The 13,962-nt window shown below is 36.6% G+C and overlaps 1 protein-coding gene across 1 annotated transcript in view; it reads left to right on the top strand.

Annotated features, from left to right (window-relative positions):
* The window catches only part of adamts17 (ADAM metallopeptidase with thrombospondin type 1 motif, 17), a 139,348-nt gene that overhangs the window by 71,995 nt on the left and 53,391 nt on the right, over window positions 1-13,962 (top strand). The window contains exons 10-14 of the mRNA XM_084110376.1: window positions 4,552-4,702; window positions 7,429-7,530; window positions 8,563-8,708; window positions 11,932-12,101; window positions 13,211-13,338. Coding sequence (XP_083966502.1) covers window positions 4,552-4,702; window positions 7,429-7,530; window positions 8,563-8,708; window positions 11,932-12,101; window positions 13,211-13,338 — 697 coding nt within the window. The remainder of the gene's footprint in view (window positions 1-4,551; window positions 4,703-7,428; window positions 7,531-8,562; window positions 8,709-11,931; window positions 12,102-13,210; window positions 13,339-13,962) is intronic.

Below are 13,962 nucleotides of genomic sequence, written 5' to 3'. Positions count from 1 at the left end.
ATGTAATTTTAGCAATATTGCTATAATTATATTTAATTTAGAACAATTAATTAATTTGAGCAGATAAGATGAATGCATGTAATTAAACTACGGTGCCTTTAAAAAGTGTCATTTTCAGAAAAAAACATTGAGATTTCTGCATATACAGAAAAACTTTTATGTGCACATGAAAGAATTGTGTACAAATGAGAATAATTATTTTACTGTAATTATTTATTTTAAAAAGACTAAAAATTATAATAGTTATATTTATATTAGTAAATAATATGTGTAATATACATTAATAGTTGTAGTATTAATAATATATTTATAATTAGTACATAATTTCCATATAATTTCCAAGCTACTTGCTAGTAAAATAAATACCACTAAACCGACTAGATTCAGTCTCCCACATTAATTTTCTGGCAAAATGATCCTTGAGGAAGACAAACAGTCAAGCATTTGAATAGAGTTCATTCTGGAAGCCAATTCTTAATAGTGAATGCCCGGCTCTATAAACAAAGAACCGGCTGGAGTCATCGATCCTCACGGATGTACTGCAGCCGATGACAGAATAAAGCGGCAGTATTCACTGTCTGCTGTGCCCGGAGGACTTCTGACCTCAATTCAAACTACAAAGTGTCACCGTATCCAAGCAGATACCAACGTTATCCAAACTGTGCTGTTGAGCTTCTGAGAGTAGTTTAATGCCAGAGACAATCAACCAGATTAGTGTTTCTTCCTGTAGAGTAAAGCTCCTCGCTACGATAACATGACAACATGGCTCTCCAAACTCACGCATGCATGTTGCTTCTTGTTTGTACACATACTGTACATGTGCCCTGTATGACAGCAGCTTTAGTGTGTAGCATGATGTTACACACATGGAAATTAATTTCCATGGTTTTACTTTATAAACGTGCACCAATGCTACATTTTCTATATATCCTAATCATTTGTTAACAACATGTATTCATTACTTCAATGAGCTCATTGTTTTCCGCCTTAAATTAAATTAATACATTGTTAGCTAACTGCGTGATTTCTATATGTACATTTCTGAAATACATAACTTAGACACAGTCACTTCTGATCGCAGATCACTCTTGCTTTTCATAGACATACACATGCATTTTCTGTAAAGCTGCTTTGAAACGGTGAAAAGCACTATACAATTAAATGTGAAGTGAATTGAATTGAACTTTACTTTTTTGGTTCAATTTAGTTTAGTTTAGATTAGGGGTGTAACGGACCAGGGCCGGGTTTCCCGATAACGATGTATCTTAGCTCTTAAGAGCGCTTTCTACGTGCAAGGTTACGAAAGCTCGCAGCAATTCCACGAGCGTTTCCCAAAAATGCACTTAACATGAACGCGCGAGAACGCGCTCTACGTGCTACTTAAGAGTCGCTGTCCATTCGTGAAGTGCTGAAACATAACCTTATATGGAATCGTATTCTGAACGTTTAAACTAATAATTGTCATCTGTTGTGGATTAGCAATCAAGACAAGTCTATATAAACAACGCATTCTCATATATAAAGCACCTACAGGCGGAGGCACTGACAAAATGGCTGAAAATGGCAAAATACCTTTCAAAGAGATGAAATTAATGTCCTTTTAGAGGAGATAGAGCGAAACAAAGATGTAATTTTTAACAGATTTAAAGGATTTTTTTTTTTTTTTTTTTTTGTTCATTAGGCTACATTAATTTTGATTAAAATTATTAGATTAAATTATTTCTATTTTTTTGTTTTGTTTTCTGACCTTTTTAATTATTTAATTTATACATTAATTTAACCAACAACAAAAAAAGAGTAATAAAGTGTACAATAAAGTACAATCAAAACCTTATATTATAATCACATTGCATTTGAATAAAGTTAAAGGTGTAATCTGCCGGTTGTCCTGCAGGTGTCCTCATAAATCTGTCTTCTTACGATGCACTTGGGGATGTACGATTACTCCAGAGCACTCGTAGATCTACGAAGATTTTCAAGTGCTACTTAAGCTACGATGCTTTTGGGAAACAGACCGTAATATTAAGATCAGTCGTACGATCGTTTTTACGATCAACTTAGGCTTACGATGCTTTTGGGAAACGCAGCCCAGGCCCACAGCTACGCACGCAGCGGCTTCACGACTTCCCTTTATGTGTGTTTTTGTTTGTATGTTTGATTGTTAGTGTCACATTTAGTTGTGAAGATCTTATGTACAGCCGTCAAGATCTTTTGATCACAGGACTAAAATTGGAGCAGACTACAACAAGTGAATTTGACTCACATAATATAGCGGAGGAGATGGCCAGGACATCAGGCTCTCCGTGGATTGTTGTCGGCTCCGGCAGGCATTGGAGGCGAAGGAAACATAGGAAGCAAAAGCACGGATGCGGTCTGGCATATTTGCGAGACTAAGGAGACAACCGCACAAACCACCGCTGCCCAGCATTTTTCTTACTTGCGCCATATCTATCAACAACAAAATGGTCGAATTTAATCTACAAATCTCTGTGAATAAACTCATAAAGGACTGTTGCATTTTGATATTAACTGAGATGTGGCTTCAGCCACATTTCCCAGAAGACTCCGGTAAGAGCAAGGGATGGGGATTATGCATTTACATACTTAACAACTGGTCCACTGATGCAAAATTTATAGGCAGACATTGTTCTCCAGATTTGGAGTATCTGATAGTTAAATGCAGACTGATCTATCTTCCACGCGAACTTACCATTGTTATAGTTATCATCAAGAATGGGGTTAGGTCAACACCGTTACCACACTTAGGCCAATCAGATCCCCTATTCATACTCTTAATTCCAGAATGTTGGAATTAATGTTGTTCCAACCCTGTAAGACTGACACGGAAGAGAAGAAATTGTTGAATTAAGTCGTTATCTTTGTTTTGTTTATTAGCGCACAAAAAGTATTCTCGCCACTTCATAAAATTAAGGTTGAACCACTGTAGTCACATGGACTATTTCAACAATGTCTTTACTACCTTTCTGGGCCTTGAAAGTGGCAGTTATCTTAATTTGTGTTCCGAAGATGAACGAAAGTCTTATGGGTTTGGAACAACATGAGGGTGAGTAATTAATGACATCATTTTCATTTTTGGGTGAACTATACATTTAAGGATCGTATTCGTAACATCATCTCCAGGTCTGGCGATAGAGCCTGTTACAGCATTGAGAGAGCCAACCTGAAGAGAGGCGCCAGGGAAGCAAAAATAGCCTACAAGAGGAAGATTGATGACCAACTCAATAACAAGGACCCACGGCAGGTGTGGCCAGGCATTCGGCATCTCACCAATTATAAGTCCAGCAACCGAAAGACTGCTGACAATGACGTCTCTCTGGCAGAGGAACTTAATTGTTTCTTTGCATGTTATGAGTCAAAAGCAGTAGGAACAACCAGGACACCTCCACCAGCCTCCAACAGCCACACTCTCACAGTGCAGTAGCATGATGTGAGACACATGCTTAGGGCAGTGGACACAAAGAAGGAGGCCGACCCTGATGGTGTGACAGGAAGGGTGTTGAAGTCATGCGCAGACCAGTTGTCTATGGTTTTCATATGGATCTTCAACTTCTACTATTCCATCTTTCCTGAATTCTGTCACAATTATTACACTGCCAAAAAAGACAGTCATCAGTAGCTTCAACGATAATCGCCCAGTCGCACTTACACTGGTCATTATGAAATGTTTTATAATAATAAACTTTATTTTATATAGCGCCTTTAAAAGTTGCATCTCAAAGCGCTTTACAAGAACATACAAATAAAATACACTGAAATAGGGGAAAAAATAGAAACAGCCCTTTGAGAAGCTGGTCCTACAACATATAAAAGCCAGTCTTCAACCTACCTTTGATCCATTCCAGTTTGCTTACACGGCAAATAGGTCTAAAGAAGATGCTTTCGTTACTGCTCTTCATACTGCACTGAGTCACATGGAACATCAAGGGACTTAAGTGAGAAGGCTCTGTCGTTTAAATTCACAATTTTTATTTATTTTATTCACATAAATTCAAAATTGCTTTGACAATTTTATTTTGAATATTTTACAGTCAATTTATTCCCATTTTACATATTTTACATAACATACAGTATCATAGCACTTTGTTTTTAACTCCGGGTCTCTCAAACAGGCCTTGACTTCCTGATTATTTTAGGATGAGCTAAAATATTAAATATTTACAGAATGCAGACGTGCTTGGAAATCCCGAAGTGTATGCGCTCATTAGGGTTTAAGGCATCAACGTCAACCCTTTCAAAATATTTCTCATTTGCCCTCTTTAAATAAGAGTTTGGAAACCGCTTTTGGTTTTGCAGACATCTGCCGTGTTACAGCTGTCTGTGTTTTTCTAACTTTACAGTTATAGGAAGATAAGAGATTAGACTTGGAGAAAGGACGGTTTTACTTTGAACAAATTAATTAGCAATGGAAAACCAGTATTAGAAGCACAGCAATTCCTAACTTATTTTATATTAAAGCTTGCAATTTTTCCAGTTGTGTGTGAAGATGTTTTGTACATCCTGTTGATTTCTCTAACACGCACTGTCTTCCAGATCAAAGGCCAGTGCCTGTTTGCTGCATACTGACCCACGTAACCGCTACCTCGTCCGTCTGCCAGCCAAACTTCCCGGGATGCACTACAGCCCTGATGAACAGTGCCAGATTTTATTCGGCACGAACGCAACTTTCTGCACTGATATGGAGGTGTGTCTTTCATATCATACTGCACTCATGTACTACATGTTTCCGTACCGTAAACTGACATAATGCATGTACATACACACAAATTAATATCAGCAGTAGAAAAAAATCTCAGTAGATTGTAGATATTGTAAGCAACCAAATCTTTTTGACCTAAACAACCTCATATACATGTATGTATGAAAGCTTTTTTCCACCACAGAAAATAAATTAAAAAGTTAGTAGCAACTTTTATCTCCCAATTCTGACAATTTTTACTCACAACTGCGAGTTTATATCTCGCAATTGCACATTATAAACTCATAATTGAGTTTACATCACGCAATTCTGACTTTTTTCCTTATAATTGCGAGTTTACATCTTGCAATTCTGACAGTTTTTGCTGAATTCGGAGTTTACATCTTTTTTCCCGTTTTTGACACTAAAACCAAAAATAGAAAAGGTAATTGTGACTTTATCTCACATTTTTGTTACTTTTTTCACACAATAGCAAGTTTATATCTTATAATTCTGACTTTTGAATTGTGAGATGTAAACTTTTATTCTGTTGTGGAAATAAGCCTCCAGATATACAGTAGTGGCCAAAAGTGATGTCTGGAGGCGATATTTGTTTTGGAAGAACAAAACACTAAACTTGGTTAAGGTATTTATCTGATAAAATTATTTGTCAAAAAAGGAAACTTACAGTTGAAGGTTTTATTTTAATATGCAAAAATGCATTTAAAAACAAAAAGCTCACAAGAAAAAGCATACATTGACTACAACATAATCAGTTAATAATATTTCATTGGTTCTTGTTTTTGCATGTGTTCATAATTTCTCAGTATGACAGCCTGGCCAAAAATGATGTCCGCTCAGTTTGGCACATTTCATTGAGTTATCACAAATGAAACAATTGACTTCAAGCGCAACTATGCAATATGCTTACAAAATCTTTAACACATTTTTAAATGTCAATCTTCCTAGGCCCTCTTTTGGCAAATAATGTATGTAACAGAATCTCGTTACAGTTACTTTTTTTGTTGGCTTGGCCCTGCGATCATTCCCATATGTTGCTAGTGGAAATAGAAAATTATCCAGGCTACATTTGCAGCAGGTGATAACTTAAAAGGGTTTCCGTACATAATCATAAATCATGTTTATCCATACAAAGCCTCCTCCTAGAGCTCTGGAGATTTCCAGCTGGAAGTTTCAGCTCAGAAATTGCCATAGTGAAAATATCAGAGCGGATGGCAGGTGTTGGCGTATCAGGCTTGATCTGATACGTTCAAAGTCAGTTCGTGCTTTCCTGAGCATGTAATCATCAGCTGTAACCGTTCAAATCATCGCTTTAAACATTTCCACTTGCTGCCTGTCCATCATGACTGTATACCATCCATATGCCACATATACCATCTGTGAAGTTCTACAGCAAATATCTAACTGTGTGGAATCACATAAAACATGCATTAAGATAATGAATAGTCCGTCTATGAAAAGCAGAGAGCAGTTGGCAAAAAAGAGACATCTAGAACAAAAAGGTTTTAGACAAACAGCATAAAAAAGTATAAATAAGGCACTTTAATGGCCGTCCTGCCACCTTTAAAAATGTTTCTCACTGGGAGATTGGAAAATGTGATTGAGTGCTTGAGGTAAAGGACCGTGCCTGGCTGAAGTAAAAATACGAAGTTGTCAGACTCACATAGAAAATACTGTCCATCTTAAGGGCTGTTGGGTAATAAAGTCTCTTTGTTAGAGTAAAGGACATGTGCTGGCATTAATTTACACGTTGCATAAAAACATGAAATAAATACATTTATTTATAAAATAAATTAAAGGAGAACTCCGGTCAATTTTAACATTGAGCTCATTTTTTTGTAAATTTGGAGTGCTGTCAGTACAGAGAACAACGACAAAAATCGGTGTTGCCTACACCGTGTTATCCTCTTTTTAAAATTTGCACCCTGTTGACTTCAATGGGGCAAGTTTTAAACCTGCTTTTAGCCTCTTAACATCCTTGATGTGTCATTACAAGTGCACAGCCAATGTGAGTGATTCCTTCAGAGTGAACACGGTGAATCTGACTGCAGTAGATGTGAAAGATATGAATAAAAATGAAGTTAATTCAGCCAGCGCTCATACCTGTATTTATTTCCTGTTTTTGGTCGAAGTCCAAAGTAGTCGATTGTCGAGTTCACGCGCGTGATCATAGGTAACTAAGCAACAGTGGAGAACTCGACAATTGACTACTATGGACTTCGACCGAAAACAGGATGTTGTAAATACAGGTATGTGCGCTGGCTGAATTAACATCACTTTTATTCATATCTTTCACATATAGAGCAGTCAGATTCACTGTGTTCCCTCTGAAGGAATCACTCACATTGGCTGTGCACTTGTAATGATATAATTATTGTAGTTTTTTAATGTTTTGTTCTGATTATGTCAGGTGGGAGGGGATTAAAAAAAAATTCTGTGGGGTATATGCGTTTTTTATTAAAATTAATGTTTCAGTTAATTGTGGAGCGTGTAGCAAAGACATTTTTATATCAAAAAAATATTTAATCATTCTGTAAGCTTTATTTCCATGTGACATGATGTTGTTTTATTTGATGCATTTCATTTGGTTTTCATTTGATACAGTTAAAAAAAAAAAAAAAAAAAAATTAAACAAAAGACCATCCATTTATTAAAGGTGTTTAAACCTGTTATGGTGCTGTCTACACGAGTCTAAACTGTGTCTGTTTCAGCACTTGATGTGTGCGGGTCTCTGGTGTTTGGTGGAGGGAGACACGTCATGTAAGACCAAACTAGATCCACCGCTGGACGGCACAGAATGTGGAGCCGACAAGGTAACCTTTTTATCTTTAATATTATTAAAATGGCCATTATTAAAATGATTTACTTTTAAGCTGAAAAACAGTCAATAGTATGGGTAAAAACATTTTGACAAATGGGGAATAGAGTGGCTGAAGTAGCTGTATAGCAGGTCAAAAATGTCAGACAAACGTACGACAAACAAACTTATATACCGTTTCATTTATCATAATGAGAGAAATTTACAGGGTGTTAAAAAGCAAATAAATGTAAGATAGATGACGATTTGTATTCCAGTATGCAAACAGCATTGATGCTGACATTGATTTTGAACAGCCATCTATCAATGTACACTACCATTCAAAAGTTTAGGGTCAATAAGATTAAAAAAAATATATAATAATAATAAAACATATAATTAATAAAATTATTCAGCAAGGATGCATTAAATTGATCAAAAGTCACAGTAAAGACATTTATAAAAAAAAAATTATGTGCGAGTTCTTTTGAACTTTCATTTCATCAAAGAATCCTGAAAAAATCATCATGCTTTATACAAAAAATATGAAGTCTTTAATGTTGATTATAATACGATTTTATTTTTTCAGCATCAAATCAGCATATTAGAATGATTTCTGAAGGATCATGTGACACTGAAGACTGGAATAAAAATGCTGAAAATTCACAGGAATGAAGCTTTGCATCACAGGAAATTATTTTAGAGTTATTTTAAACTGTAATAATATTTCACAATATTACTGTTTTATTGTATTTTTAATCAAACAAATGAAACCTTGGTGAGCAAGAGACTTTCAAAAACGAAACGATTCCAACCTTTCGAACAGTAGTGTAATCAAAGGGAGATTTTCATCTTGTATTTCTTAAAACATGTTAAATTTATCATTGCATTAGTTCATTAAATGAGGTTAGAAGTTTAGAACAAACTGTATGTAATGTTTGAGCATCAACACAGCACTGCTTGTAATTAACTTTTTTATAAACAATATGAATCTCTGGTATGTTCTCATTTAGCTGAATTAACGTGTGTGTGTGTGTGTGTGTATCAGTGGTGCAGGGCCGGTGAGTGTGTCAGTAAGACACCCATCCCGCAGCATGTGGATGGAGACTGGAGTCCATGGAGCACATGGAGCATGTGCAGCCGAACATGTGGCACAGGAGCGCGCTTCAGACAGAGGAAATGTGACAACCCCCCGTAAGCCTTTACATGACTCTCTTTCTCTCTCTAGGGCTTGCAAGAATACACATTTTTACTAGTCGACTAGTCATGCAGGAAAGTAGTCAGCAGGTCAGTGTTTACCTGATGTAAATGACTCGTCATTCGTCATCCAGATTTATATCCATTTTCATCCATGTTTTCAGATATACAGTAATGGCCAAAAGTTACTCTATGTCCAGAGGGCATGTTTGTTTTTATTGACCCTACAAGTTCGAATAAACCACAAAAATGTTTAATTAGATACTTTTAAAAATATTTTTAATATGAGGGATAAAAAACAACAACACTGAAATGGTTGAGGTTGTTTTATTTTATTATGTAAAAAAAAAAAAAATGCATAGAAAACAAAAAGCTCACAGGAAAAAGCACATATTGACTACAACATAATCAGTTATTAATATTATGTTGGTTGTAGGGTGAATATGTTAATTTTCCTAGGCCGGGCATCATTTTTGTCCACTACTGCTCGTGTCCGTTGCTGTGTTTACTATACAAAACTAACTAGTCGTGCAAAACTCTTAACAAACAGGCTATAACCTAATCTTGCTCCGGTCAGGAGATGATTTGAATGCTAACGCATTCATCATTCAAATCCACAATAATCCTGGTTGTGTTTTTGCAGGAACAAGCTTTCCTCTCACTCTCCTCCTTCATCTAATGATGCTGTTTCTCTCAGAGTGTCATTTCTCAATTCCTGACAGCCCGCCAGAGAGCTTGTTATAAAGTTTTGTGTGTGTATATGTGTGTTTAAAACATGATGTAATAATTCAAAGTTTTCCAGTTACTTCCTGCGTAGAACAGCATGCAATTTGTGAACGATGGTCCAAGATGCAAGATGAGCATTTTTGTTTTGGACGCTTGTAACGTCTTGTGCCGTGTTTGTGAGGTAATCGCTCTTTTGCGCATTTGTCCACCTTGGATCGTAAAACACTTGGAGCTGCGTCAAGCAAACCGAAGAGCATAAAGGAAGAAAAATAAGGCTGACATCCAAGTCACGTTCTGTTTTAAAGTAGCAGAAAAGGGGAAAGAAAGACTGTGAGGAATAAACTAGATTTGCATTTACTGAAAGAAATAGCAGCTCTTGCAAGAATAGTGTTAAGTTTTAGGAAAGTTTAGGTTGTAGGTTTTGGGTTGTGTGCAAATATTAATTTATTATATTATATTATATTATATTATATTATATTATATTATATTATATTATATTATATTATATTATATTATATTATATCATCTCTGTTGGTATTATACTTATTGGTACATATTATGGGCCCTATTTTAACCATTTGATGATCTAACGATTTTTAATGCATGGTCTAAAGCGCAGGGCGCAAGTGCACTTAGGGCCTATCCAAATCCACTTTTGCTAGTTTAACGATGGGAAAAATGGTCACCGCGCCCTGCGCATGGTTTAAAAGGGTTGTCCCTATTCTCTTAATGAGTAATGGGTGTGTTTTGGGCGTAACGTGAAATAAACCAACCAGAGTCTCATCTCCCATTCCCTTTAAAAGCCAGGTGCATTTGGCAGATTCGCTATTTACATGGCGGAATTTGCAAGCGGAAAAACTGAACGCTTCTCTAGCGAGGAAACGGATCAGCTCGTGCGCGAGGTTAAAGTGTGCGAGCAGACCATCTACGGGACAAAGTGTACGTGCGTTATGGACCAACCTATAGCCGCAAATTTCTAACGCGCTCTTTAACAAAAAAAATATTTCAGTTGCCTCAAAATAGCAACACGCCAACAATGCGCCTGAACACACCTCGTTTTCAGACCCACACGCCCATGGGCGCACAGATGGGCGCAAATGCATTTGCTATATAAACAGCGTGGCGCAGGACGCGAAAATGAAAACTGCGTCAGGCTGAAACTAGCAAAAAACACTTGCGCCGGGTAGGGCTGGGCGATTTAAATCGTGAGATTGTTATGCGCATCTCGTCAGTAAAGCCGGTTCCTTGATTAGTAGTAAATCGCCATCACCTGCTTTCAGATGGAGCGGCATTTACTACAAAGAGCCGTATTTAACTGACAAGCTGAGCCATATCGCATTAAAATCGCGGATAAAATCGCCTGCGATTTTTAATGCGATATGGCTCAGCTTGTCAGTTAAATACGGCTCTTTGTAGTAAATGCCGCTCCATCTGAAAGCAGGTGATGGCGATTTACTACTAATCAAGGAACCGGCTTTACTGACGAGATGCGCATGACAATCTCACGATTTAAATCGCCCAGCCCTAGCGCCGGGTGTATGATTGGGCCCTATATATTGAATGCTGAACTCTGTATCTGTGTTATTCAGTGAGTGATGTTTAATCTTTAATCTAGACAACATGAAATTATATATATTACTGGTCTTATTCAAAGAAAAAACTATCTTTTGTAATCTTTCATCAAAATATAATAACTTGCTCCACCTCAGAAACACCTGTCCTTTTCTGCTAACATCATTTTGAACATACAGGCTATTCTATTATGTTAACCATTAACCATTACCATTTTTTTTGGAGACTTGTTACATCATTGATAATAATAAAAAATGTTTCTTGAGCAACAAATCAGCATTATAGAATGATTTCTGAAGGATCATGTGACACTGAAAACTGGAGTAATGATGCTAAAAATTCAGCTTTGACAACAGAAATAAATTACATTATATATTCAAATAGAAACAGTTATTTTAAAATGTAAAAATATTTCACAATATTACTGTTTTACTGTTATTTTGATCAAATAAATGCAGCATTAGTGAGCTTAAGAGTCTTTCAAAAACACAGAAATGTAAATGTAATGTAAATGTTCTAGATGGTTAATAATTCAGGTTAAAGCTTTAAAACAAAGTTTAACAAGAATGATTGAGAGATGTCGGTACAGTTCTGCCTGGCAAACTCATTAACATGAGAGACATTTTGGAGAGACTCACAGAAGAAATGAGACAGATTGAATGATGGAACATGATGGGGACTGTGAAAATGTGAGGATACATGTTACTGAACAGGTTTTAGACTGTTATGTCGTCAGCTGTCATAATTTAAGGCAGTGAAACATGCTCTAATGAAGGTTTATGGGCTCTCAAAATCCACTAGTTAAAGGAAAAACCTTCCCTCAGTCATTTTTTGACTGAACTTTTTAGGTTAGAATTCATGTTTAGGTCATAGAACATGTATTCTATGTATAACTGTATTTCTTGTGGTTCTGGTTCTCCAGGCCCGGTCCAGGAGGGAGGCACTGTCAGAAGGCCAGCGTGGAGCATAAAGTGTGTGAGGGGCCGCCGTGTTCCAAGGGTCTGCCCACATTTAGAGATCAGCAGTGTCAGTCTCATGACCGGCAGGCCAGTAAGAAGAAAAGCCAGATGTGGTCAGCTGTGATTGATGATGGTACGACTAAAAATATACCTCTAGTAGAGTATTTATCTGTGTAGTTATAATAAACAGTAAAGTCCTGAAGTCTAAGACCACAACAATGCCTAGATGTTCTTTTAAACATCCTCTTGGTCTCATGCCTCTTTATCTCTTTGTTCTGTACTATACTATCCTCTTTTTATGGTAGAAATACATAAACATATAATTAAATACATTTACGTTGATTCATTTAGCATATGTCCATTTTTGGTTTGTTTGTAGAGGCCTCAGTACCAGGAGATGAGAGTGAGAACTGAGAAAGTGACCAATCTGTCTGATCTTGATTAAAAACAGCACTTGTGTGATACCACACTGTGAGCTCTTGTCAAGGACACGTTCACTTGTTGATTACCAGGCAGCTTATGAGCAAGAGGGTGAATGTTATGCCTTGTTAGGATTCAAATTCATCTCTGAAAGTCTTTTGACCCAATCTTCTTGTTGTTTTAGTGCTCTCGCTGTCACTCCTAATCATCCTAACAGTCCTGTCATCCCGACAGATTGTTTATTTTTTCCTGTGTCACTAATGACACTAATTAGCCTAAGCTTGGTTCAAGGCAATATACAGTATATGCTGATTTTTTAATTATGCATACATGCTTCACCCATATTTGTTTTGGAATGCTTGATCAGGCACTGTAATTGTCTGTCCCATGTTGGAATTGTTACAGCTGTCCACCAAATGTCAGATTTTTCTTTTTTTCTTTCTTTCTTTCTTTCTTTCTTTCTTTCTTTCTTTCTTTCTTTCTTTTGCTTTTTTGTCTCTATCTATATTGAACAACTTTTATAGATAGAGACAGACAGATCTGTCAAAAGCAATAAAGCAGCAGCACTCAAGAGTGCTCTCACAATGGCAAAAACAAAGGCCAAACTTTGATCATTGTGATCACTGCAGCTCTTGAATCACAACACGTCACTCAGAAACAGGCTTGTGATCTTCTTAAGTAGACTCCTCAGAACATGTGCACCAAATATTACCGTGAGTGCACTTCATGTGTTCTTGCTGAAAGTATAAAAACGTGTGCCTACTTTAGCTTCAAAGCTCAGTTTACTGCATTTATTTATGTGTGTATGCTTTTATTTCCCAGAAAAGCCATGTGCTCTATACTGTACACCCATTGGCAGTGATGCACCAGTACTAGTGGCAGAGCGTGTGCAGGACGGAACGCCATGTGGACCGTATGAGAGCGACCTGTGTGTGAGTGGAAAATGTCAGGTGTGTATTCACAAGATTTTTAAAGGCTTTTGATAGAAGTCTCTTATGCTTACCAAGATGGCCTTTTTTTTATACAGTAAAAAAAACTGTAATATTATAAAATATTATTACAATATAAAATGCATAGTTTCTCCTTTAATAGATTCTAAAATGTGATTTATTCCTGTGATGCAAAGCTGGATTTTCAATCATTATTCTAGTCTTCAGTGTCACATGATCATTTGGAAATCATTCTGATATGCTGATTTGCTTCTCAAAAATTTCCATGATAACCGTGATAAATTTTTTCCAGGATTTTTGGATGAATAGAAAGTTCAAAAGAAAATGTATTTGAAATATTAATCTTTTGAAACATTATACATGTCTTTATCACTTTTTATTTAACATAATTTTAATGGTGTGGGTGGGGTGGGTTTTAAAGGGCGGGTCTACACTAATACGGCAGTGTCAGTCAACAGTTGTGGGAGGGGCTTGTGAAATCTACGTCACCTGGAAACGGCTTGTTCTGAGACACTGCTTATGATTTATGGGGATAAAAAAAAAAGCACTGGGTGGATTTTTATCATTATAGGGTGGTTGTGTACACACATTGCCAACACACATTTATGTTCAAACACCATGTAA

The sequence above is a fragment of the Abramis brama genome (assembly GCF_963993115.1).
Source record: "Abramis brama genome assembly, chromosome: 3".
Taxonomy (NCBI): domain Eukaryota; kingdom Metazoa; phylum Chordata; class Actinopteri; order Cypriniformes; family Leuciscidae; genus Abramis; species Abramis brama.
This window is presented reverse-complemented; position numbering and strand designations above follow the sequence as displayed.